Raw genomic sequence first — 26,141 nt, 5'->3', positions numbered from 1 at the left:
TCTGCCATTTTTCTCCGAGTGTATAGCTACACTGCATGGGGAAGAGTCGCAGAAAATTGTGAAGAACGAGGAAACCATTTTGTTGGGGTCCCAAACTGTAGTCTGCCCTTGGAAGGGTATCCCTGGCCCACGTGTTCTTCTATTGTTTTTAATTAGACTGATTGAATTTCACTTTGAAAGCACAAAACGCGTGTTGCTGCTCTTTTTTTTTGGGAAGGGGGTTGGGGAGGGATTTGTAAATGGCGTGACTTGCCCCAATTTGCGGAAAGCATAAAGAATGTTTGCGCAAACACAAATGCCAGGAGGCAGACACATTTTTCAGGCCTTCTGCGTGACTCCTCCAGCGACTAATTAGGGAGCTGTCCGGCAGGACATAAAGCAACATACAATATTTTGCATGCCAAATGGACACATTTTTCAACCTTTATCCCTAACCCTTTGCTATTCCATCTGTCTCTTTCTTTCAGCCCGCTGCCATCGAGGATCTGCGGAAGTGGACCTCCAGCGAGGCGCTGGGTGATGTCACCGTCACGCCCGATTGCATGCACCATGTGGACACCTCGATAAGCACCTCCATGGTCATCGGCGACAGTGGCGTCCACACGCCCGCCCTCTCTCCGTCCGTGCTGTCCGCCGATGCCGCCGACGCCCTGTACGCCCAGAACCTTAGCCAGGCGGCGGACAGCAGCTCCCACCATCATCATCATCCATCCCATCATCACAATCAGGCATTGCTGCCGAACGATATCAATAAAGATGTGCCTTTGAATCATCGACTGCCTTCACCCGAGGAGCAGACCAAACAGATTGCCTTAAAGTGAGTATCCAAGGGTCAAAATTTACCCATCCAATCACAAAATACTCAAAGTTTAGCCTTCAAATGGAAATCCTACCTTACAGTTTGCGAGCTATTGTGCTAAGCTAAAAGTTTGACATCTACCGTTTCCATATTACAGTTTCAAATGTACTGTGTAGTGTTAATTTGTTGAACTTTAAATACACAATTTTAATAGGTTTTTTATGCAAATTTCACGTGTTTGCTTTTGTTTTTCCAGCCACAAAAAAACTGTTGTTTTTCTGTCCACATTTTCCACAAAAACTGTTGTTTTTCCGTCCACATTTTCCACATTTTTTCCATCCGTGTTTCGACTGTTTCAGTCGTATGTTTGTTCAGAGAGCGCATCGCGCGTATCGCTCGGATAAAAAAGCTTAAATAAATTAATTGAATTACGTATCGTATGAATATTTACAGTGCGGTGACCGCACAATTATGCAAGTGTCGAGCCCCCCTCCCTTTGGGCCACGCCCCGTTCCGGCCATGGCTCATTTGTTAGGCTCCCAAATGGAGCAGCAGCCACAGCCGCTGCCGCTGCCGCTGCCATCAGACGGAGCCGTGTTCATGCTCCACTGATTGGGGGCACAAAAGTGCTGTGGTTCGGGCAAACGAATTATAGTTTGGGTAACCACAAAAAGCGCACTTCAAACTGTGCCCCAACAGCAGGAGATCGATTTCCAAAGGAGAACTAACCATGGCCCCCTCTTCTCCGGTTTCCACAGATACCCCGCCGAAGTGATTTCGGTGAACATTTCTGGAAAGAATTTCCAGCGAATGTGTGCGGCCCGCAAGTCCACGGCAGGATGCTTTGCCGGTGGCACCACCCCGGCGGCCTCCTCGAGCAGCGCCAGTCCCGAAAACGGACAGACGGAGGCCAACAACCTGGACGACAACGTGCAGACGGTTAGCCGGAGGTCGCGGTCCCGCAAGGTGCGCGGCAAGCGGAGGAACACGATAGCCGGCATCGACCAGAAGGAGATCCAAGACGCAGCCAATGGGTATGTATCTCTAGCTCTCTTATATATCTATCTATGGATATCCGTGTAGACGGATACCTATCTCTTACTTCTCTTTCAAACGCCGAGCAGTTCCTAGAACTCTCACACTGCCTATCAGAACTGTACATAAGTCCCATACTAAACATCGTATATGTGTACATATCTGAAGAATCATATCTCAGAAGAATCGTACCCATCGTATCCCCCATTTATTCTCAACTGCATTTTCCTATGAGATTATTGTGAACAGCCAAATTTGTAGCTGAACAATTTGTTATGCTGTTTAGTTTTCTTTGTTTTTGTTGATTTTTCTTTCTTATGATTGTACAAAACAAAGCAGATTCCTGTGCCATTAACTACATATTATATCGAATACTATATATATTGTTTGCCGAATTAGCCGCACAAAATGCATGAAATTATTACAAATTACGAAAATTGCTTAACAAAATTTGAATGTTGTACAAAGAAATACAAATAAAATTGTAAATAAATTGTGTTTTTAGCTTAATGTACGTGTAATTAGATACTTGCTGTTGCATTCCAAATTACAATTGAATTTCAGCCGCATTCCTTTTACGAATTCGACAATGGAAACATTACGAAACAATGCAACTTTGGATAAACATTTTTTGATTCAATGCAAAAAAAACAACAGCCTAACAAATTCAACGAAAAATATTTAATACAGATACAGAGTACCCACATGAATACGAACAGTCATATACATCCATACACGTACATATCATGATCCACACCAGACATTCGCCCTTTTCCCGCCCCCGCCACAGCCACAGCCACCGTCATGTGGGGCACCCATGCATTCTTGGCCAGGCCACGAGCCTCGAACACCCACATGCACTCCTCCTTGGACCTATAGCTGGGATCTAGTCAGTCGTCAGTCGTCAGTCAGTCGACCCACTCTTTCAAGCTTCTCTCTCCTGCAACTCCTCCGCTGCACGCCGCTGTCCGCCGCATCATCAGCATAAATCATGCGAGAGGCAAACTCCTCTGTAGGATTTTGCACAAGTTTTTACTTTACTTCAGACTCTCAGCCTTTCCTGTGCTTTTCAAATGCCACGGCGCACACGAAACGACACGACGCGACGCCTTTTGCTAAAAGTTTCATAAATCTTATTTTGTTTTGTTGGGCGTCTGCCCACAAAAGCCATGGACTTTTGGCTCCAAGTCCCAGCGACAGCCCAGAGACGGCGTCATTCCATTTGACTGCGTTCTATATGTGCAACATGAGAGACCCTACACACACACACACCCACACACACACAAGAAAGACTACAAGTTTGTGTGCCACATTATGTCAATGCTGTTCAATATTGTATGCTGTGCGATCAGCAGTCGAAAAATGCTGAAACCAGCGAAAAAGCTAACGCCCCGATGGCCAGTTCTTGCAAAACTGTAAGTGCATTCATTCCGTGATTCTTTGTTACTCTCACACAAAAAGGGGTAGTCTTCATTTAACAGTTATGTTTGCAAGGCAAAGACTCAGCATTTAGGTAGAACGGAGGAAAAAATAAATGCCCTTTGCATTATGCGGCACATTAATGCTGCACGTTAAGGGGGTTCTCTTTTGTTAGACTGATTTTCCTGCAAAGGGTATCCAAAACATCGACCAACCCAAAAGCTGGCATTTCTTTCGTATTTGATTTTGTTTGTGCTCATTCGAGTATGCATACATTGAAATTCAATGAAAATCTTTTAGCAATGACTGCACTTTGGGGCCCCTCCCCACCAGCCTCCAGCCCGATGAATCCCCTAATTCAGGCCGTTCTTGCCCCAGAATCGAAATGAGTCGAATTCTTATCTCCCTGCGCCTGCCCCGTCTCTCTCTGCCACTCGCTAGCACTTTGCATGCCACATAGATGCCTCATAGAGTGGCGGGATGGATGATCTGCTCCACTCGAAACTAAAATGTAGATGTTGTAATCGTCTCTAATAATCAACAGATGAGGCGGCGGCGGGAACAGCAAGAAAATGGGAAATGAAAAATGAGAAACGAAATGAGAAAAATACAAATGTATTCGGGAAAATTAACCTCTGAACTGTGCCATTAATTAATTTAGATTCTAGACTCAACAATTCTAGATTCCCATCTATTCCCATGTCTGTTGTGTGTGCGTGTGCATCTGTGTGTCTAATAGATCGTTCGTCTAAAAGCAAATCTTGACTGAAAAACTTCTCACAATAATCACATTACATAGGAATATCTCTGTCTCTGCTATACTCTCTGCTATACTCGTACCATCTCTCTCCTTCTCTCTGTGTGGCTCTGTCCTACGAGGCTGTCTTCCATGCCCTTCCTTCCATCTTCCATCTTCCATATGACATCTTCCATCAATCATTACAAATATGCTAACCAAATACCAAACATATATTTTCTCTTTTATGTTCCCTCCTAACCCAACAAAAAATGTGTGTGTTCTGTTGCACAATTTATGCAAAACCCGAATTCCCACACACGTAAGCAGAAATGGAGAGTCCTCCTCGAAGCAGAATGCCTCATCGAGTGCCACATCGCCGGCACCGGCTGCGGCCAGTGCGGACACGCCGGAGGGCGCCAAGAAGTCGAAGAAGTTCGGACGCAGCAAGTCCAGCGACATCTTAAAAAAGGAATCTGTTGCCTTGCCCTACGACAAAGGCAAGAGCACCCTGACCCGCCTCAACTCCCTGAAGCAGTGGGGCCGCAACCGGTTCAAGTTCATGCACCGGGCGGGAGAGCTGAACGGCCTTGGGGAGAGCAGCCAGCTGGACACCAGCGGATGCAGCTCCCAGAACAGTTCCGCCGAGAAGCCGGACAGCAGCAGCCATGGATCGCCGCCGGGCCTCGGCTCCTCGAGCGTGGAGCGGGGTGGTGGCAAGTCCAAGGCCAGCGCGAAACCCAAGCGCGACATTGACGAAGAGTGTGTGGTGCACGATCTGATCGCCCAGAAGAGTGAATCTCGGTTTTCGCACGAACGAAAACCCTCGTATTCCTCCTCGGAGAAGAGCATGAGCGTGTCGAGCAGCGGCCAGCTGAGGGGCAAGCTCCAGCTCTCCTCCACGCTGGCGGCGGCCAACGTGAAGATGCGGGAGACGGCCACGCTGAACAGACAGCGGCGGAACGGACTGCACGGCCTGGCCGGCAAGGATGAGCAGCCGCACTCTTCTAGCGGCAACTGGAGCGCCAGCTCCGAGTCGGGACGCGCCTCCATCGGCAGTGAGATCACCATGCAGCCCAAGTCTAGTGCCTCCAACACCTCGCTGAATGTGTCCAGCTTCCAGCCGTGCAACAGCAGTGGACCGCCCTCCTCAATGATGAGCCGGCGGCGATTCCTGAACACCTCCGCCTCGAGCAGCGTGACCAGCGAGGGCACAGCTACGCCGGAGCTGCAGACGGAGGCTGGGGCGTATCCCAACCATCTGGACGACGAGACCAGCTCCGCGTACAGCTGCGACACCGAGGGCTACTACACCTCTTTCCACATGGACAGCGGCCTGCGCACGCTCAAGGAGGAGGAGCCACCGATGACCCCGCTGCAGCAGAGCCTGCACACCAGCTCCTACTCCTTCGGCAGCCAGTCGAACCAGACGGTGCTCAACGCGGAGAACGAGTACGAGCTGTACGGCCGGGGTTCCACCTCGACCACGACCAGTTCGGCGGGCACTGTCTGCACCACGCTCCTGAACGGAGCCATCTCCGGGCCGGATGTGCCGGAGCGGACCAGCTCGCTGGGCAAGCACAGCTCTGGCCAGAGCCAGAGCCACAGTCAGAGCAACAGCAACAGTGCCAGCAGCAGCACCCTGGAGCGGAGCTACAGCAGCAGCACCATCGGCAGCACACTGGAACGGACGGGAACCATCAAGAGGAACGTGAAGATGGCGCCCAATGCTGAGGATGCTGCCAAGCAGGAGGATCAGCAGCAGCAGCGTTCGGCCATGCCTCTACCGGGCGGGGCAACGGAGCTGGAGTTCTCGGAGAGCTCGGATCTGGAGGGAGTGGAGCGCATCGAGCGGATCAAGCAGAAGACGGCCATCACCTCGAAGCGGATTCCCTCGATGTGCATCATCACGCCCACGACCAGCGACGATGACGAGCACCACTCGCAGGCCGATCGAACCCTCACCAATCTCTCCGTGGACGTGGATGTGGACCAGGATGATGCCGCAGAGCCGGAACAGAGGACACCAACAAATGCGAATGCGGAGAGTAGCAAAGACCACAACCTAAACGAGCTGAAGCAGACGCCAACGAAAGCTTTGAGCGGAATGTTTGAGAAGCTCAAGGTGAAGCTTGTGCCGGGAAAAAGCTCTCCGGTTAAGCCAAAGCCTAAGCCCGCCTCCGCCAGTGCCGTCAATGACGACGAGCTTTACGACCTGGCGGGCGAGTACGTCACCATTGCGGATATCAGCAACAACAACAACAATCACAGGGCAAAGATTACGCCCTCGGGCGCTGGCTCCAGCCTCGGCATCTACTATTCCAATGACATAGTTCGTCGCGGAGCCTCGGCTTCGGCTGCTGCTACGTCCGAGTACGTGTCGCTGAACGAGCTGCCTCAGCACTTGCGTCGGCATGCAACCCATGGCTCTCCCTCTGCCCTACCGCTGCCGCTGAGCGAGAGCGGGGCCTGCGCACAGCTGCTGCTGCCCGGTGAGACGGCAGCAGCTGGCAAGGCCACCCCGCCACCCCATCTGCAGCAGCAGCGGCAGAGGCAGCAACCCACCCGGAGCGAGGGTTGCGGGGTGCCGATGTATGCGGAAATCAGCGAACTGCGCGAGGAGAAATCGCTCGTCGCCGCTCAGCAGCAGCAACAGCAGCAGCAGCAGCGTCGGGTGCGCACGACGGCCGAGGGCAGAGTCATATACGATTCCGACAGCTTGAAGCGGCGCAAGGGTGCACACACCACTTTTGCACCTGGGCCCTACGTAAAGGAAACCGAAAGTGCCCTGCTCAGTGCAACGCGAGACGCCGCTACGGGCGAAAGTGCAACATCAGCAGCAGCAGCAGCAGCAGGAGAACCCGGATCTATAGAAGCAGAATCCACGGCCACATCCCCTCTGACGGCGACAACAAAGAGCGCCAAGCTATTGCTATTGAGCAGCGGCGGTATCGCTGGCAACCACCGCAAGGTGGCCAATGTGCGTCCCATAGTAGCCAAGTCGCCGCTCAGCAAGATCCCTCAGAGCAGCAGCATGGCTGCGTATCAGTCAGCGACAGTCGGCGGAGGCACCTACCAGGAGCAGAAGCAGTTGCTGGCCAACCACACGAATCCCTTCTACGAAACAATTGCAGCCGCCGCCGCTGCCCCGGCAACGGGCAACATGATGCCTTCGCCCTCGGGCAACTCCAACTCATCGACTGGCTCCACGGCCACCAATTCGTCCTCCTCTACGGCGTCGGCCCACTCCGGCGAAGAAGGTAAGCTAGTGCTCCAGCCGCCGGCAGACAGTTGCCATTTCGCTTGCCCACCCACACATACACCTACACCTACACTTAAGTCTAATCCCCAAACCGAATCCAAACCCTGTTCCTCCTCTGCTAATGTATATAACACGCTACCTTGCAACACTGCCACAACAGAAGCAGCAGCAACAGCAACAGAAACAAACATTAACAAACACTACAATTTCGGAGTCAAAAGCAAGTCAAAATCCGCATCAATGGGCACGAGCATATCAAGCGTAGGGCAGCATCCACAGCGGCAGCAGCGTCCAAAAGATTGCGAGTCGAAAGTGAGGGTTGCTGAAATGGAAACTAACCCCCGTGGGGCTGAAGATGGGGATGAAGGTGGGCAGGCGGTGGAGCAGCAGCAGCTGCCACCCCTGCTGCCGCCGAGGGCGAAAGTAAATGACAATACGACTCCAGCCCCAACTCCACCCCCTGCCTTATCGATTGACCCAATTGCAGTGCACTTCTCCCTACCGAATGTGAATCCGAATGCGAATGCAAATGCAAATGCAAATCCCGGCAAGCCTCGTGCCGCTCTCAAGCGCAACAACAGCTATAGGCTGGCCAACGACGAGCTGAAGCTGGAAATGAATAAGGAGAACCAGGGACTTCAGCTCTCGTTCGGTGCCGAGAGAGGCCCTCTCGCAGGCTCGAATTCGGGTACATTGCCCCCCATGCAGCATGCAACAAGTTCCCTTAGGCTGCGCAACCTCAACAACCTGCCAGCCACACCTGCCAGCACCAGCGGGGAGCGCAAGATAGCCAAATCCTTTGAGCGCCTCGTCGATGAGTTCTCCCTGTCGCTCACTTCCGGCAACGATTCCTCCTATTTGAAGAACAAATCGCTGGAAAATTTCGATGACTCACCAGCCCTTCTGGCCCTGGCCAATGAGTCCCAAGAAAGCGAACAAAAGCCAGACACAGACACTGCTGCACGCAACTCTGACTCTGACTCCGACTCCGATTCGGAGGACGATGTGGAGGCGCTGACAGCGCCCGTGCCCGCCCCCAAGTACCACAAGTCCTTTGTGGATAGCGTGCTGCTGCGGCCTTTCAAAATCATTCTGCCCCACGACGACAACGGGGTCCGTCGTCAGCGCATTTTGCAAAAGTTCGAGGTGACGGAGATCTGGTAAAAGCCTGTCCCTGGCTGTAGTTTGACCTTTTGTCAATGCCCAACCCTTTTCACACATGTCCCAGGCGCCTTTAAGGAGGGCGTCTTGAGCAAACACTGCAAAATAATTGACAATCTCCGCACCACACAGCATCTTCACATGGTGGCGCTCATTAATGTTGCCTCCACTTTGCCAGCCACTAGGCTCGTGTGCGTGTTCAATTGCCTGGTGGAGTCTCGAGTCCTGTATCTTGGGGTTCAATGTCCCTGCCACTGCTGCTGCGCTCCTACGCTTGATATACTACTATCCCTTGCGGCAGTCTACAGGGGAACACCCTGATATTTTGTTTTTTAATTTATTTTCCCAATTTTGGGCCCGTTTAACCGTTTAAATAACCAACTTTTTGTTTGTGTGTGTTTTAACCATAGCGATTAAGATTAATGTTATTTGTGTTCGTTTACCCCTAAAAAATACTATAAGTTTGTAACTAATTGTAATTAACATAAACCAACATGTTGTTGTACCTGTGTGGAATAGTTTTAGCAATAGCCGGCTCGAAAGACGCAGGACTGGTTGTCCGTCACGCTTAATTTTTTGTCAACATTTCCTTTGCTCATTTGCAATTTGTATTCAATATATGTCGGGCTCTCATTCGAATATTCGGAACACTCCAAAACGAACCTACTCCCAGAGCATTGAAAAAGCATCCCTAAAAGGCAATTACGTTCAACGAACAATCCCGTAGTGAATTCTAGGACAGCAATCAGACCAAAATACACTGAGAACAATGAGATCCGGCATATATTTTATTCAAAAGTCTTAACATAAAAATCTTGGGTCTTCTTGTTCTTTCGATCGTTCTGTAGATCAAACACAATTATCTATATCATTCCGTTACAAAAATGTAAAATAAATGATCGATTGAGAGATGATAAATAATAACTTTTCCAACACAACACATGTCTATTGTAAATTTTGTAAAGTTTTTTGCACCGTTCACGTTTTATACGTAAGTTTTTTATGTTCTACCACGACTATGATGCTAATTTTTGTAAAACTACTCGAATTATTTATGATTTTTTATCCAAAATTTATGTAATATCAAAAGCGTGCAAAAGACTTCTATTGCATCATTTATCCCAGCATGCCAGCATGTGTGTTTGTCTATGTTAATGTAGTAGTAGTAGTTTTTTGCACACTTTCCCAGAACTAACGATAACATACTCTTGCTCCCATAAGGAGGAGGAGGTGCTCAAGTCTGTAGTACTCGTAGTTTGAAAAATTAGCTCATGGCCATAACCTTAAGATCTCGCCTAAGTCCAAACCACATTCCACACAAAAGAACATCTAACACCCCACCGATCGTAAGTAATGTTTTTGCAACAAAAATAAATCGAAACGAAAAGAAACGAAACGAAAATTTGGCATTGAATCATTGACATTATCATGGCACCCATACCATACCCAAGGCTGATTGAGGTAAAGGATCTCCCATACTTATACCACCGTCCATCCACCACCCCCACATGCACCCAAAGCATACAAAAGCATCCTCACATTATAGCACCCAAGCACCAGCTCACCAGATCCATGTATATACATTAATCGTGCATAAAATTTGAGGGGAATACGTTCATTCGAGACTACCAGGTATGTATGGCGCCGCTTGCTTTGAATGCTTCTTCTCTAGTCGATTATCCTAACCATCCGCACTTGAAATTGCCTACTAAACCCATGATGAAATCGGCAGACTTGTGTATCCGTTGACTAATTCGCATCGAACTTATCTTTTCTCCCCAGGGTATCAACGTTTCTCTAACATCTATGAGCAAGTGCAGCCTGCACAGACCACCACACAGCCCACAGATGACTCAGCCACGCCATTCCAGCGAAGCGCACCCATCTACTGGACACTGCAGAGTCGCCGCAACCAGCAGAAAGCACAGCCTAGTGGCAACGTTACCTGCCGGGATGATCTGTACGCCACGCCAATACGGCGAGCCGATCGCCTGGCCCGGGCAGCGGCCGCCACTGGAGCTGCTGGCCCCTCAGTGGACAACCCAGATGGCAAAAGCAACATATCGCCAATTGTGCCAAGGACTCGCGGCGGAGCCTTCCTCACGTCCACGCCCACTCGCGGTGAGGTGGAGAAGGCAGGAGAGAATGCCCAAGTACCGCCAATGAAGCAGCCCTCGCGAAACTGGTCCGATGATGCGCCGGAGCGACTGAACACTTGCGCCGATCGCATTGGTCAGAGCAAGACGACGTTGATGGACTTCAAGAAGCTGCTGCTGGCCAAGTCAGCCAAGACGAGTCCCGTACAGCGGAAAATGTCAGCCGTGGAACTGCTGAAGAAGTCGTGCGGTCAAACATCTGGCCCAGCACCAACGACGAAGGCCAGTGGACCTGCTGCCAAAGTGGGAACTGCAGCGCCAGGAGCAGCCAAGGCCACGATTAACTCCAGTCTCAAGCTGCTCGATCTGAGCGGCTCGCCAAAGACGTTTGCCAACCGCAGGATGCTGCGTCAGGGCCAGTTCGGATCGCCATCCAAGACCTTTGTGCCAAAGGCCCGTGGTCCTGTTAATGTGGTGGCCGCTGCATCTGCCGCACCACGAACGGACATTATGTCCACCACAATACCAGAGGCCAACAGCGAGGAGGATCACTCCAACACAAGCGGAGGATCACGTGCCAGCTCTGAGGCGGGAGAAACAGCAATCAGCCCTCCTGTTGTCACCTCCAGCTACGATCTGAAGCGCAATTTTTTCCTGCAAACCGAGCAGAACAACTTCATGCGCGGCGAGTTTAAGCACACCTTCGCGGGCAAAGGAGGCAACTCTGCAGGATCCAGTGCAGAGAGCAACAAATGTGCGAACGCTCCACTAGTGGCCACTGCACTGCCGTCGTTTGAGACAGCCCTCTAAGAGACTTGGCGATGCAAACGGGTCTAACCCGCCTTTGCATTCGCAGGAGGCACAGAAGTAGGACCCGAAACCGCTCACCCACATACTCGCACGGGTGGATTCGGATAGATACATATTCCATAAGAAGCAATCGGATAATCGAGAGACAAGCAATCCTAATCCTTAGGCTTCACCTACACTTACCCACTAGCCACACGCTGAACCTGCATTTATTGACGAAATGGAACGAGTCAAAACCGATGCTACTTTATGCAAAACTTATACATATATCAATTACCTATATACACACAATACCTTTATACAATAAACTGTATTTTTAAAATTGTGCTGCTTGTATAAACGGATATTTTATATACGAATACGAATGCAAATACGAATCGTCTATACATTATATTTATTTGTAATTTTACATTATTTATTGCAATTATGTATTACGCTACACGCATTGCTCTTTCTTTTGTACGTCTACGAGCTAAGGAGAATTGCTAATCAATAAATACATTGAAAAACACACAGAGACCAGGCAGTAATATATGAATGTTTGAATGCGTCTATCACTGATTTACTACGATTATTGCATGTCTATATCCAACTGCGGCCCACGCTGCCGGATCTGCGCTTGGTCGACTTGTCGCCGACCGAGCCGGCGGCGTGATCCTTCCGTCCCAGAACTGGAGAGCTTCCAGATCCGATATTGCGTATAAGTAGCTTGAGCCCACGAGCCTGCGCATCACTGGCCTGGCCCACACTGTTCGCCTCGGAGGCAATGATGCAGAAGTCGTCGACTATGTGACCCGGCGGACTAATGTCGAAGGGCAAGATATCGTTTAGGCTCTGCTGATGCCGATAAACACTACGCCGCCGCGTGTTAGCGTCGCCGCTCAAGTTGTGCGAGCTACCGCTGACTGGCTGTTGCTGCGCCTGCTGTTGCAGCTCCTGCTGCGCTTGTAGGAGTCGAGAGCGTAGGCCAACATTGTCCTCACTGAGCCGTTGCATATGGGCCGCTTCCTGCTCGGCACGCACAAACGAGGGCTGTGGCAAGCATTGATAGACGGTGGTCAGGAAGTTGCGTAGCGACAACAGCGACGTGTCCTGCCACTGTTTGGTAAAGTAAAGAGCAAAGCTGGGCGACTCTTCTGCGTTCTTGCAGAAGGGGAAATCTGCAAACAAATAAAACTCCAATCAAAGAATGTCAAGGGGATTCCAAATCTCAACCCACAGAACCAATCCTTCCACTCGCTCTGCTGCTGCAGCTCGCCTGCCATCTTGTTGAAGAACTCTGATATCTTCTCCGACTTGTGGTTGCTGTAGGCCGTCACCAGATAGTACTTGAGCAGACTGTTCTCCAGTTTCTTTACGGCTAAGGGCATGCAATGAATCCCACAAAAATGTATGTTTGTTAGATTGGGAGCAATAGGCGGGTTCGTAGTGGGCTGCTTACCCACGGCGTAGGTGTGGTCCAGCTTGGTGAACAGATTATTGTCCAGGTGTAGCCATAGGCTCCGTAGGCCGTGCAGGTCGTACGTTTGCACGGCATATGTAAACTGCTCCAGGATGCGCTCGGCCCGAAAGTGCTGGTCCCTCTCGGTACGCTGCTCCAAGTCCAGCGCTTTTAAAGTGCTGGAGAAGCCTCGAAACACGAGATATTCTCTCAGCAAGTTATCGAGGAATGCCACCTGTGCCATTTAACAGTTGAAGACCGTGGATATCAAATAAAAACAATTGCAAATTTATATTGGGCAACCACGGATTGTTTTCATGAATTAGAGTGACCATGAATTAGAGTGACCAGTGTTCAAGCATATTTTATAAAATACCTTAAAAGTGACCGATAACGCATTCACTGTTTTCCGTTCAGCCACTAATTTGCTATCGATATCGAGATTTCAATTGGAAGGTAATTTTGAAAATTGTGAAAATCAACAAAAAAAAATTTCATGCTCTTATCTGCGGAGAAAAAAACACGAAGCAACGCAATGTATAATTGGGTTGCCCTCGTTTGGGTTCTGCGTGAGTTTTGGGAAAATGCCTCATCAGTTTGGGCAGCTAGCTGACCCGTGCTCAAGAAGCTGCTATACTAAAGAAATGTTTAACATAAACAATAATTGCTTATGTCACTACATATATATACGCTCTTAAGATGAATTTATATATATAGCAGGGTGTTACATATGAAGTTATTTATATTTTTTTGTATTTTTTATTTTTTGCCAATTATTTAAAAGTAGTTTCCGGTTAACTATTTGTGTATGTATAAAATTATTATATCAGAAGAAGTTGTAATCTATCCTTATGTACTTTTTGTTGTTCTTTTGTTTGTATTATCAGTATCTCCTATACTATCTACTTTATATGGTCCAGTATAATTGAAATCTATCTTATGACCTGTTTCATTTCTCAATAAAACTTGATCTCCGATTTTTAACTAAAATTTAAACTGTTTTTGTCATTACTTATTTTATTTTTTTGTCAATTTGCTTCAACAAGGATCTTTCTCTTTTTTAAGACAGTATACGAAGAATTGTAGCCATACATCCAAATCCAAATCTAATATTACCGTTATAGGATGCACCGTTCTGACGGTTGTTTCCTCTATAGTTTGTGGTTATTGTAACGACGGAAATTGCCTCTGAAATTACCGCGTTATGTTAATTTCGAATTTTAATTTTGGTAATGCTTGTTCTTAAGCTTTATGCAATGCATAACAAGCATCTTAAGAAAAGATACACCCAAAATATAGAAATGAAAATTTTTGTTGAAAGAAAATAAATGCTAATAAATAATATTAAAGTAGATCCGAATATCTATGGAATGGAAAGAGATAGTAAACAAAATTTCAAACAATAGAACCCAATTTGACAAATCATACAAATGCTTGAATAAAAGTGTGCTTATCACAACGCGTACAATAGTAAAACATACTAAAATCCTCATTAAAAAGTACAACGACATAGTAACTCTTCATCTAAACAATCATGTAACAGCACGTCCAAAAAGTAACCTTTTTAACGTTAATAAAATACATAATTTATAACTTATATTGCCAAACGATTACACCAAACTAGATGTTTTTGACCAATCACTCTTGCCACAAACTAAGTATATAAAAAGACCAAACCTTATCAGAAGTAGAATCTGAACCAAATTTAGAATCAGAATCTGCTAAAATTGAACAAAAACAGCACCATGGCCGATGAATCAGCCGCCCAAAGGGCGTATATAAAAGAAATTTCGCATGCAGTGCCAGAATTTGATGGATAAAAACTCCATTTACAAAGATTCATAACGGCAATACAGCAACCAAATACATAGTCATACCAAACCAAGAGATCCAAAATGGAGTATACATGGGAAACTGTATTTCAGATTCTCGAAACACCTTCGTCCGAATCCTAAATACAACAAATAAAAATGCAATTATAAAACTAGATGCCATAAAATTCGAGTCATTAGATGATAGTAAATAACAGCAACAATCCTAAACACACCGAAATTTTAAACAAACTAAATACAAATGTTCCCCCACAGTTCAAAACTATTCTCACAGAACTAGGCACCAAATACAGTGACATATTCGGAACAGAAACCGAATTGATATCAACTAATAATTTGTATAAACAAAAGATAAGAGGCCTATATGCCAATCGCACTTTAATCCTGGCATGTCTCAATGCCGTTTATATTATAGAGTAGACCTCTAGGATCAGCCGGCTTCGGCCGGCCGGATTCGCCTTGGTCGATTCTCGGTAGAAAGTTTATTTTAGTTTGAACACAATGGAATTTAAAAAGTTTTTTATTCTTGCCCTTACAGATTCACTTACAGTATGGTTATTAGAATAATCAATTATAAAAGGAAAAAATAGTCGTCGTTTTAACGTTTTAATTTTAGGAGAATTTGCAATTAGATTTTCAAAAATTTAATGAAACCTTATATGTTTTCTGAGGAGACTACTCCGGGCATTTAATTAACATTTTCCAAGGTCCGACGAGTGGTAGATATTGGAATCTAAGGAGGAGCCAACCTGTCTGGGAAATTCGAACCAATTGATCAAATATTTGTATACTTTGTAATTCAAAGAATATGGGGATATAGTGTATTAGAATTCTGTTCGTGTTGATGAGCGCCTGGATCTTAGATATTGTACAAAAAACTAGGGCAACAAAATTTTGTATGAAGACATTTTCACACTGCTACAAGTGCTACAAAATTTGAAAACGCAACGATTTTACTTAATAAATTATAAATTCCATACGAAGTTCACATCTCTTTCGCTAGACGATAATCTATACTTCACTTCAGCAACATGTGCTGCGGAATGGCAGCACTAATTAGAAATTAGTTAGTCTCTGTTTTAAAGCTATCACAACGAAATGTTGCAGCTTACAGAGACTTAGAGTAGATAAATAAATGTGTGAATAGGTCAAAATACATCAATCTGAGAAAAAGTTGTTAGTAATGTTTCAAATCAGCTATGAAAACAGAATTTTAATATTAATTCAAGAAAAAAATCGGTAAACAAGCAAAAAGTATTAAAAGAACGTACCATTTCACTTACGGTTTATTTCACGCCCTCTTACGTTTTATGATTTGACCTTATTTGTTTAATCCTTTTTTTTTTAGATAAAATCCAATAAAGAGGAGTACTTAAAAGTACAACCCGAATAAAACTATGCGTTGATGGCTGAGGGCCTAAACTGGCTGGTAATATTAAGCCAAACATCAAAAAAATGCAGGAAAATGATTTCCCAACATGATAAATCTAGAATAATTTTAGCGCAGCTCAGGCGGAAGATATCGTGTTTTTTTTTTTGCAAGTAAAGAGGCAGGACAAGGTGGGTCTAAAAGAAGAATTCAAAAACAGTATTCTTTGCCGCGCTTTGGCTCGAGTTGATCACTTGTTTAGATAAGGTGGGCTAAATATATTTACGGTATATTTTGAAACTTAGATGCTATATTTCTGCCCATGTCACACTGATTTGCTTACCAGCTTAGACACCATGTCTAGCTCACACACCTTGCATATTTGTATACTTTTCATAGTAATTTCTAGAATTTGCCGTCATGGACTCACCCTCTTGTACATTGCACCAATGTAGCAATCGTGTAAAAATGCCATTTAACGCCATGTCGCAGGCCGCATCGAATACTAATTAATGATTAGAACCGAATTCCTGATCGTTTGCCATCAAAATCTCACTTTTTTATATGCGGAAAAAGCATATTAAAAGTCGATAACGGAGTTTTTTCACACTGGCTTCCATGGACCAAACGTACACATTTTCTTAACTACATGAAAATGTAGTTAGTACGTAGCCATTGTGTAGTTATCTTGTAGAACAAATGTATTTTGTGTTTTATAAGCAATTCAGTTAAGATGAGAACTTAAGTTAGCAAGTCTTGTAGGAAAGAGATTCGTCAGTTGGCGAAAATTATGTGCTCAGGGCGGAGGGTGCTTGCTAACTAGTAATATTCAACCGAATATCAAAATCAAGCAATATGATGAAATTATGAATACAAATAATTCGTCAGTATATTTACATTATATCTGGAAACTGTGACGTATTTTCGGTATATTTCTTATGGTATATATCGATAAATCGTAAATTTTTACCACACACAAAATAAAACAATATTAAATTAGCAATAGTAACATTAATTTTATTGCAACAAAACCAGCCTTGCCTTGAGCTCTGCTGGTATTATTGTAGCGTCTGGTCATTGCAGATACATCGTCTGGCGAACACTCAATTCATTCCAAAAGTGATCAAATACAAGCAAAATTTTCCACTTTCTGCAACAAAGGCGGATTTCAATTAAAGTGAAATCAATGCACCAGCAAAAGAATCGCTTGAAATATGAGTCGAAAGGGAACGAAAGAACAAAATGAGGTATCGTTGATCATTGGGACGCTACCGAAGCGGCTGCAAAACAAAATTGCTGCTAGCTGTAGCCACGCAACAGCAACAGCGTTGGAAGAAGATGCTGAAAATTCGGAGCCCCCGATGGCGATGACAAAAACAACAAAGAAGAGTTGCCCAAGGCCAAGTAAGTTTAAATACGTCACGGTTGTTTTTTACCATCACATCATGTTTTTTCACTTTGACATATTCACAGTCACGATTTTGAACAATTCATCAGCAAAGGAAAAATGTAATGAAAAAATTCCCGTTTTGGATACCAACGGGTCAAGCAACAAGCAACTGAGGGATGTATGCATACCAGGATTATTGCGTGTCACGGCAACAGTGTCTGACGATGCTACTGCTAAGTCCTGTCATTATGGACGGCGACGTGGGCGCACTCAGACTAAGAGTAATAAGGCGCACACTCCCCATTCGCCGCAGGAGCGGACTCGTCTGACCACCGAGCATCCCAAGTGGTTCGAGCCTATGCTGTCTATGGCCAATGCAAAGGAAATTGTACAGTTGTACGATCAACTATTGGTGTTGCAGAACAGGAACCTAATACTAGTTGTAAGTTGTGACTAATTCTGCTGGCTGACCGTACAGCTTCACCAAAAATTGTGCATTGCTCTTTGCAGAACTGGAAGAACTTTTGCTATATCCAAAACAAGCTACAGGACGCCTTTAAAACACTGATGCTGGAGGAGCTGCGCTTTGTCTGCGAGCACAAAGTTGATGCCTTCTTCTGGAAACTGCTATTCTACAACGTTCGCGAGTATCTAAGGCGGCAGCAGACCGACCAGGCCCGTTCCCACTCCTTGCTGCTGATTGAACAAGCGTTCCAGTTTTACCATACTGTCTTTGACCAACTAATGGCAAAGTATATATCACGCTTCGAGAGCGCCGTCAAGGTGGTTGCACAACGCCTTCTAATCTGTCTGGGTGACCTGTCCCGCTATCGGGTTAATTATGTACAGGGCACGGACTACCTGGAGGCTGCACGCTATTACCATCGTGCTCAGGAGCTAGTGCCCGGAAACGGTGCGCCCTACAACCAGCTGGCTATCGTTGCTATTTTTCATGTAAGTTAACTGCGCACTATTCAGTGATCTATTCGAGTAACTATTAAATATTGCATATAATTTATGCAGCATAAGCGCTTCGATGCTGTATACTACTATGTGCGCAGCTTGTTGACTTCAAACGCAATTCAAACAGCCAAAGAAAGCTTGCTGGATCTGTTTGACGAGATTCGCCGGAAGTACGAGGAGACTGAAATGAAAAAATCTCCCTTCGCTTGTGGGCCAATCACTAAGAACGAGAAGTCCAAGCACATGCGAAAGGAAGTTTGGATCTACCCGGATGGCATCCGCTGCTTGCATCGTTCGGATCTAAAGAAAAAGGGTAAAAACAAGGTCACCATGGACGAGGTTAACCGCTACGACGAAATGTCACCAGTGGATCTGTTGCCACGCGTTATGTCCCTTTACTTGTACTTGATCGGCAAGCTCTACAATGGAACTGAGTGAGTTATATCTCATGGCTATATTTGTACATTGACTATAGATATACCCTCATGTGACTCGTTCTTAGTGTGGACTCATTGTACCAGCTGCTTCGAAAGCTTCAAATTCAGTTGAGTGTCGCTCTAAAGCAGATCAACCTCTTGTCACGTTCCAAACTGCTGAAAATGGCGGCACTTAACCTGTTCGTCATGGAGCACAACAAGCGCAAAGGTGCGAGCATATTATAGCAGATAAGCTCAATAACAATTGAAACTAATGCGCTGTACACTCATATATATTTTATAGTGGCACGTCGGGAGATGCGTTATCACAGCTTCAATTTTGCCAATTCATTGTTTGGCCTCATTCTGAAAATAACAAACGAAACGCTGGCTAACTTTGTAGAGGAATCTTCGAGCGTTCAGTCTCTTTCTGATGACAAGTATGAAATGCAAAATCAGCCTTGGAATTCGGTTTTTGACTTTGTTTTTATCACGTTCTAGTTACACCACCGTAAACACTTATCTGCAGTTTGTGAACGTCCACGTCCATTGGCTGAGCATCAATGTGGATCTGTGGGAGCCGGTGCGCTCGGAGGAGTACGTGCTACTGCATTCCATTTCATCAAGAACACTACTTATCAGTCCTTTAATTTCCCACAGGCACTCCTTCATCGATTGCTGGGCTGAATTGTCAACCCTTTTCATAAACATAGAATGGCTGCTCGGCAAGTATAAGCTCGACCAGAAGGACGTTGAAAAATTGTCCAAAATCATTTTGAATGAAGACATCGCCCTGAGCGGTTTCAGTCCGTTGGGTAAGGAGACGAGCAGAGTCAACGGACAGCGTGGGTCTGAGCGCATACAGTTCCTTGTGCGCATGCGAAAGATAGCACAGTTTCAGGATTGCTTCTTGCTGCATCAGGATGCCTTGCAGCAGCCACAAAACTCCAGCTTCACCATTGAGGATCTCAATGACGATATGAAGGTTGCTCTGAATTGTTTTGATGCAGAAAGTTGTGGCCTTTCCTCGGATACGGCTTCCACGGGCAAAGGCGAGGAGCAGACCAAGTCGGATAAAAAAAGTGCGGTCTGCCCTTCGGCTGACTTTGATGTCTCGCAATTGTGCAAGCTAAAGAAGGAGCTCGAGGAGAAGGCCAGGGTCAAGAAGTTCTGCAACAGCAAGTTGGAGGAAATTCTTAAATTGGTTGACACAAAAATATACATAGAGGTGCGTCCGCGATACCTGTTGCCGGACACCAACTGCTTCATTGATTGTCTGGAGGACATTGAGAAATTGTCCATGGAATACAAGCGCTATACGCTCATAATACCTCTCACAGTCGTCAAAGAGCTGGACGGGCTTTCCAAAGGCGTCAAGTTGGACTCGTATCGCAACTCGCGGCAGACGCAGAAGCGTATCCATCACTTTGACGAGGTGTCGACGCGCGCCAAAAAGTCCCTGGAGTTCATCAAGTCGGCCAAGAGCAACTTGAAGTAAGACATACATTTGATTTATATTCTTTTCAAGAGTTTCTCTACCGTGATTGACTCCATTTCAGGTGTGCAACTACAAAGGGATCTTTTGTAAATGCCTCGGTGTTCGGATTGGTTGAGGAAGAGTATTTGTCCAACGACGACAAAATTCTGGCAACGGCCATAGCTGTTTCGAAGACTACCAAGTCGGAACAATGTCAAGGTAAGGTTGCACTAGAACCATCTTCAGGACAGTCCTAACCTATCCTAACATATCTTGCTACAGATGGCAAGTGCTTCATTCAAACGGAGCTGGTACTTATCACCACCGATCGCAACTTGCGCGTAAAGGCCCTGACTCGCAATCTAGCCGTTAGCGCGTTGGATGAGTTTTTGCAATGGGCCAAAGATTGTCGCGAATCAACCTGAACGTAGATTCGCAATGCGAATCGCTGGTCCCTGCTGACTATTGGACAGGCTCACGCAGCAGCTCCGCTCCTGCTGAAGCGCGGGCTTGTGCTGTTATATTTACTAAATTATTCGCATGTGACTACAAGTATGTGTGTCGTGGTCGGAAGTCCCTGCGCGCAAATACGTTCACGAGAGACGTAGGCTCCTGATGGCTGGACAAGAGTACAGTGCGTATGTAGGATACATAGGTGCTGGTATCTTCCGGGGGATGATTTCGTCGCATCGGATCATGTGGTGTTCCACACATTAATTTTCCTTTTCTTATTTCTTTCAATGTACACTTTGTGACTTTCGATACAATTAAAAACAATTTGGATTGTTTTTCAATTATTTTTGTTTTATTGGTCCCGTCAGCACACGGGGTTCACGTTCCATTGTGGGCATTCTTATAAAACATAACTTCTAGTGCATTAAATATCGACTGCGCCAAATAGGTGTATGAAAACACATCCCCAACATACAATGCATAGGCACTAGAATAAAGCAATTCGATTATCAACACACACATCTACTGAAGGGGAAAGAGGTCTCACCACGCGACAATAGATCGAAAGTACGTACTCATTGGATCACCAGGAAACCTGCCCACCACATCACTTGGCCTTTCGAGCCGGATATATTATAGTTCCTGGAGCTCGTATAGCGGGAAAATTCTTGCGATCCATAATTCAGGAGAGTACAAATTGTTTATCTACGTATGTTCATCCTTTCCCCAACTCGGCGCCCGTCGTCCGTATAAACTTCCAGAATTAGTACTGCGACAATTTGCATATCCATATATTTATAAATGTTAGTTGAGCTGTCGAAGAAATTAGTTATTACCCTATTCCTTTTCCTCCTACATTCCTATCGTTCTTCCAAGCACTTTCTACCTTGTACATAAATACATATCTATGTATGTATGTATGATATGTAAGTATGATATGTGCATATGATAAGCTTCCATTTCCATTCCAATGTACAATGTAAAGGAAAAAACAATATAAAAGAATACGGTCATTAGCAATATGTACATATTTATTCATATGTCTAAATTTCTATACACAATTGGCCGGCCTACAATAACATTTTCATTCTATACTATCAATATACACAAATCTGGAGATCAGCCTTTTCCGGGAAACACACAATATCGTTCACTTATACCAGACACAATATTCCAAATAATTTAAAATTTATTTAATAATTTATTCGCTTGTTTACTTTTACTTTTACATTTCGATTGCACACAAGATCGATTACCCGTGCTCGAGGTACTCCGGCTTTTAGGCGGGATACTCGCGTTTTTGTTTTACACCGCAGTAAAGTTGAGAAATGCTATAAATAATCCGTTTAATAATTAAACCATCCTCTTACTTCTCGTAGAACGTCACAGGCTGCCAAAACGAAAAGTCATTCCGCAGTGCAACGCGGGACAAGCTTCTTGCAGCTAAACAACCCAGTCCACTACTTTAATGTCCGTCCAGATCACAGTGGCGTCACAAGACGTTCCCAAAGAGCGTTTTAACAGGAGATCGGCAGTCTTCAGCCAGATCAGGACCATTTGGAGTTTACCCAGCATACATTCTGAATCTGCAACTGATTTAAGAGAGCTCCTGAATACTGTCAATGGATGCGTCACCGCCCTGGAGCAATGCGAAGTATCCGCAGCCGAATTGCTGGGTTGCTGGATGGTTTTCCTGACCCCCACAAAATTGCCCAGAGAGATCTTGATGCTCTGGGAAGAGTCCTTAGCCGACCCTACTGAGATTCCGTCCTGGGAGGCGATGAGTGAATTCCTGTTTCGCCGATCTCTCACTCTCGAGATGATAGAGCTTTATAATCCCAGCAGCTCTAAGCAGGCCAACGCCAAGGCATCCAAAAGGTCACGGACGTGTGATCTTTGCTGTAAGAAGTATCATCCTGTGCGAAAGTGTCGTCGTTTCCTACAGATCACCGTAAATGAGAGGATTTGCTATATCAAGCAGAAAATGCTCTGTTTGAACTGCTTCGCATGAGGACATGAAATTCGGGATTGCCCAAGTCCATACGACTGCTTTACCTGCCTAGGGCGACATCACACACTTCTTCATCAGGACAATACCGCACAAATTGTCTAGAAGCCAAACTGCGGCCAGTTTCCTACCTACAGCAGGAATGTTTCGGAAGCCAGTTCCATCCAAAATAAAGTTCCTTAACTAGTTCGATAGGCAATATAATGCATTTAATTATTTGTTTACTAAGTTACATTATGTAAAAAGTTAAATGTTGCAACGGCGAATATTGAAGGTATTAATTTTGATCACTTTCAAACCGCAAAGAAACCGAACATTTCTGCAAAATCGTTTTTGAAAAGCCGTTTGCCTAAATACCTTACAGTAATACATTGCATAAGTACCAATAAGTTGCCCGAAAGAAGCATCTTTGTAAGCCCTAAGATAAAAACGATAGCAATGGGAATATTTTTGAAATACGGTCATTTGATGGTATATAATCTGTAAGTAAATTTTCATTGAAAAAATCCATTGAATAGAACCTTAAAATGATAAAGTACGCTTATTTTGGAGCCGATCTGTCTTAGCGTAGTCGGCAGACTACGTGATGATTCATTAAATCGTAAAGCTTGCCAAAAATCTACCTAATATTTTTAGCTGAAAATTTAATGCCGATCGACAGTCTCAATCATCCTGAGCCCGGAAAAGCAGGTCCTAGGTATAGCGCTCCGAGATACTCACCCCTTCTTGCTTACCACATTGAAGAGCTGATAAAATTAAGATTTTAATTGAATGAAGATATCAAGATTTATTCGGACTTGTTTTTTTTAAATTATATTTTTGTATTTTGCAATAAAAAAGAAGCTCCTTAGAAAAATACAATTCTGAATACAAAAATTAATTATAAATTAATAGTAAAAAGATTGAGTTCGATTTTCACTTTCTCGTATTATTTATGTCACAAGAAATATACCTACTACATACATACTCATACATATAATTCGTAAAACATAACAATAATTATAGATTCTAGAATATGTAATGTATCCGGCAGCTCAAGAAGATGCTTGTTGTCAGCGCCCAAGTTGAAGAGAAAGATTGTTTTTTAATGATTTGAATCATTTTTATTTTATATTTATTTCTCAAATATTTTCAATAATAATTAATATTATAATAATTAATTAATTAATGCTTGTAACATAACAAATATTCATTTCATATCATTGCAATCTCAACGCTGCGCCCAGTTGAATGTCTCAATACCAGCGCCGCAGCCTGCAGATCTGCAGATCTCACACTTCCTTAGTTACGTCCTGCCTCCTGCCTCCTGTCGCCAGTTTACTCATTAGTTCTAAGTATCTTCAGCTCGGCAAAATGCTCAATTCGCTCGTACATTTCGCTTTGTGCCGTCAAATTCAATCGCATTATGAAAATGTATCTTAAGTTTGTTTAAAAATTAATTAAGAGTCGCGTAGCTGCTGTTTGTTGGATGTTAATTCATTTTGTTTGACGTTTCATGCGCTGGTTATGTTTGTTGCAGTTGTTGCAGTTTCTTCCTTGCAATCGCAATACATTTAAATATATCAATACACATTAGTTTTTGTTTTTTTTTTCTTTTATATACAATACACATAAGAGATTTGTAGTAAAATTTGGTGAGAAAAATCTTGCATTACATAAACATCGCCGTTTTGTTTTGTTTTGTTTCGATTCGTTTCGTTTTGTTTACTTTTTCGTTAAGAGCGTAAAATGATTATTCTTGTTGTATTACCTTTAAGTTGTACAATTAGAGAGCACAAAAGTTTCAAAGTGGTTTGCTTGGTGTATAATTAAAAATTTGATTCAATAGATGTTTTCAACTTTGATTGTTTCGCGTGTGTCTACTCGCAGTTGGGCTAGTTAAGCGGTTAAGAGTCGAGATCTAGGGCAGATTTGCTAAGCTTTCTTTCTCAGTTACAACGATCGATATACAGATAGTTAGCCGATGGCTGTGTGGGTGTGGCTGTGGCTGTGGTGAGAGAGTGACTGGACTGACATTATTCTCCTCCATAAAAAACTTCCTGAAGACTGGGTACCAAATAGAATAGAATAGACCAGAATAGAATATAACCAATTAGACGGCTGGCCATTCGCCACTTCACTCACTTCATTCGAGTCATTCATCGTATCTCTTCGTTCCATCCCTCCTTCTGAGCTGTATTTTTAATATTTAAAACTTGGACCCTATTTAAATTTTGCAATAATGCCTGACTAATGTTAAAGCCGCACCAGATATTCAGATATTCACAAGTGATAGACAGACCAAGGAAATCCAACTTCAATCAAAAAGCGAGTCTTAAAGGAAAGCGGCAATTGATTGGTGAGGCAATCGAATCAAAACTTGTCGTTATGTGTACATACTCGTATTAAATTCACTGCTGCAATTTTAATCGGTTTTTCTCGGTTTTCTCGGTTAGTTATGCTTTAATCATTTATCAGTTTTACTAAAAGTAGGAACTTCTGCCTGTTGTCGACTGTTTGCTGTACTATGTTTGGTATGTGAGTCTGTTCGAGTGTGTTTGTCTCGGAAACGCAATTCAAATGCAAAGAAAACAGTTCTGTATAAAAGTAGTGTAGCACAAAAAACACATCCAGATTTCGCTAACTATAAACATATGTTTAGGTATATATTGTATATTAGTTGTATACGTTTGTCTAATTGTACAAAACAAATGAACAAAACCATAAACGTAACAACATTTTTGATTGGCGCCTCTCGTCTCCACTAAAAATCACACACAAAATTTCCGCTACTAAAGATAATGGATATTGGATATTGGATAATGGATACTGGATACTGGATACCGGATACCGAGCACAAAACCCCACGAATCTCCGTTCCGAAAAACATTCAACATAAATTGATAACTGTACAAATTAGTATATGCATTCCCACTTGGTTTTGTCTTCTGCCAAAACTTCAAACATATTCCCTACGCCTTCATCTACGACTTCACTTCGGTCAGCTCCATCTCCATCTCCATCTCCATCGATCCTTAATTATTACTTTTTCTGACTTTTGCCAAACTAACGATTTGTAAATGTATTCAAATACGTAATCCCAGGAGCTTCGTACCTCCTGTACAGATGTCTGGTGTCGGTGTGGTGTCTGGTGTCAGGTGTGTACGTGGAACATACTGAACTGAATTAAGCTGAACTGAAATATGGGTGCTGGTTTCGGGTGTTGTCTGAGGGTTGGACTGTAAGAAAAGGTGATTGATTAAAATTAACTACTCATATGTCAAACAATGCTGATATGTTTCTGTTCATGTTGTATATGTTGCGTGTGTGTGGTTTCGGTAAAACAAAAACGGTTCCTGTTTTTCCATCTCCTACTTTCCTACTTGATTTACTTTTGGTTCGTGTATAGTTTCCGTCCTCTGACTGCATTCCGATTTGACTGATCGCTATGTTTCTAATAACTTGCTGCTCCTCCTCGATACATTTATATATAGT

At 44.4% G+C, this 26,141-nt stretch overlaps 3 protein-coding genes and 1 long non-coding RNA gene across 7 annotated transcripts in view; 2 read left to right on the top strand and 2 right to left on the bottom strand.

Moving 5' to 3' along the window:
* The window catches only part of LOC6588101, a 41,902-nt gene extending 30,517 nt beyond the window's left edge, over positions 1 to 11,385 (top strand). Inside the window, exons 3-6 of one of the 4 annotated variants that reach the window (XM_026986953.1) lie at positions 468 to 817; positions 1,558 to 1,833; positions 4,320 to 7,249; positions 10,195 to 11,385. In XM_026986953.1, the coding sequence (XP_026842754.1) occupies positions 468 to 817; positions 1,558 to 1,833; positions 4,320 to 7,249; positions 10,195 to 11,318 (4,680 nt within the window). In that variant the 3' untranslated portion in view covers positions 11,319 to 11,385. Of the gene's footprint in view, positions 1 to 467; positions 818 to 1,557; positions 1,834 to 4,316; positions 8,416 to 10,194 lie in introns of those variants that run through there. The other 3 variants (XM_026986947.1, XM_026986958.1, XM_026986938.1) reach the window with 3 other exon arrangements.
* Positions 11,386 to 11,709: 324 nt separating this feature from the next.
* On the bottom strand, positions 11,710 to 13,003 carry LOC6588096 (WD repeat-containing protein 91). The gene is made up of 3 exons (XM_002013330.2): positions 12,760 to 13,003; positions 12,538 to 12,678; positions 11,710 to 12,478 (listed from the first exon to the last, which is right to left on the bottom strand). The coding sequence occupies exons 1-3, from the start codon at positions 13,001 to 13,003 to the stop codon at positions 11,901 to 11,903; spliced, it is 963 nt and encodes a 320-aa protein (XP_002013366.1). The 3' UTR covers positions 11,710 to 11,900.
* A 3,988-nt stretch (positions 13,004 to 16,991) lies between these two features.
* On the top strand, positions 16,992 to 21,000 carry LOC6588089 (telomerase-binding protein EST1A). The gene is made up of 10 exons (XM_002013329.2): positions 16,992 to 17,364; positions 17,434 to 17,792; positions 17,861 to 18,304; positions 18,374 to 18,747; positions 18,816 to 18,958; positions 19,034 to 19,169; positions 19,231 to 19,326; positions 19,390 to 20,223; positions 20,289 to 20,425; positions 20,489 to 21,000. The coding sequence occupies exons 1-10, from the start codon at positions 17,175 to 17,177 to the stop codon at positions 20,629 to 20,631; spliced, it is 2,856 nt and encodes a 951-aa protein (XP_002013365.1). The 5' UTR covers positions 16,992 to 17,174; the 3' UTR covers positions 20,632 to 21,000.
* Positions 21,001 to 21,047: 47 nt separating this feature from the next.
* On the bottom strand, positions 21,048 to 21,547 carry LOC113566385. The gene is made up of 3 exons (XR_003409070.1): positions 21,496 to 21,547; positions 21,207 to 21,428; positions 21,048 to 21,146 (listed from the first exon to the last, which is right to left on the bottom strand). It is a non-coding gene; the product is annotated as an uncharacterized LOC113566385 (long non-coding RNA).
* Between the last annotated feature and the right edge of the window lie 4,594 nt (positions 21,548 to 26,141).

The sequence above is a fragment of the Drosophila persimilis genome, unplaced genomic scaffold (genome assembly GCF_003286085.1).
Source record: "Drosophila persimilis strain 14011-0111.01,24,50 unplaced genomic scaffold, DperRS2 tig00000000-arrow-pilon, whole genome shotgun sequence".
Classification (NCBI taxonomy): Eukaryota; Metazoa; Arthropoda; class Insecta; order Diptera; family Drosophilidae; genus Drosophila; species Drosophila persimilis.
The sequence above is the reverse complement of the archived record's forward strand: the minus strand, read 5'-3'. Positions and strand labels throughout refer to the sequence as shown.

Coding starts and splice junctions, on each gene's coding strand:
- LOC6588096 (XM_002013330.2), bottom strand. CDS start 13,003: ATGGCACAGGTGGCATTCCTCGATAACTTGCTGAGAGAATATCTCGTG. Junction 12,679..12,759: donor GGACCACACCTACGCCGTGG/GTAAGCAGCCCA, acceptor GCATGCCCTTAG/CCGTAAAGAAACTGGAGAAC. Junction 12,479..12,537: donor CGAGTGGAAGGATTGGTTCT/GTGGGTTGAGAT, acceptor ATTTGTTTGCAG/ATTTCCCCTTCTGCAAGAAC.
- LOC6588089 (XM_002013329.2), top strand. CDS start 17,175: ATGAGTCGAAAGGGAACGAAAGAACAAAATGAGGTATCGTTGATCATT. Junction 18,748..18,815: donor AAGCTCTACAATGGAACTGA/GTGAGTTATATC, acceptor ACTCGTTCTTAG/TGTGGACTCATTGTACCAGC. Junction 19,170..19,230: donor CAGTCTCTTTCTGATGACAA/GTATGAAATGCA, acceptor ATCACGTTCTAG/TTACACCACCGTAAACACTT.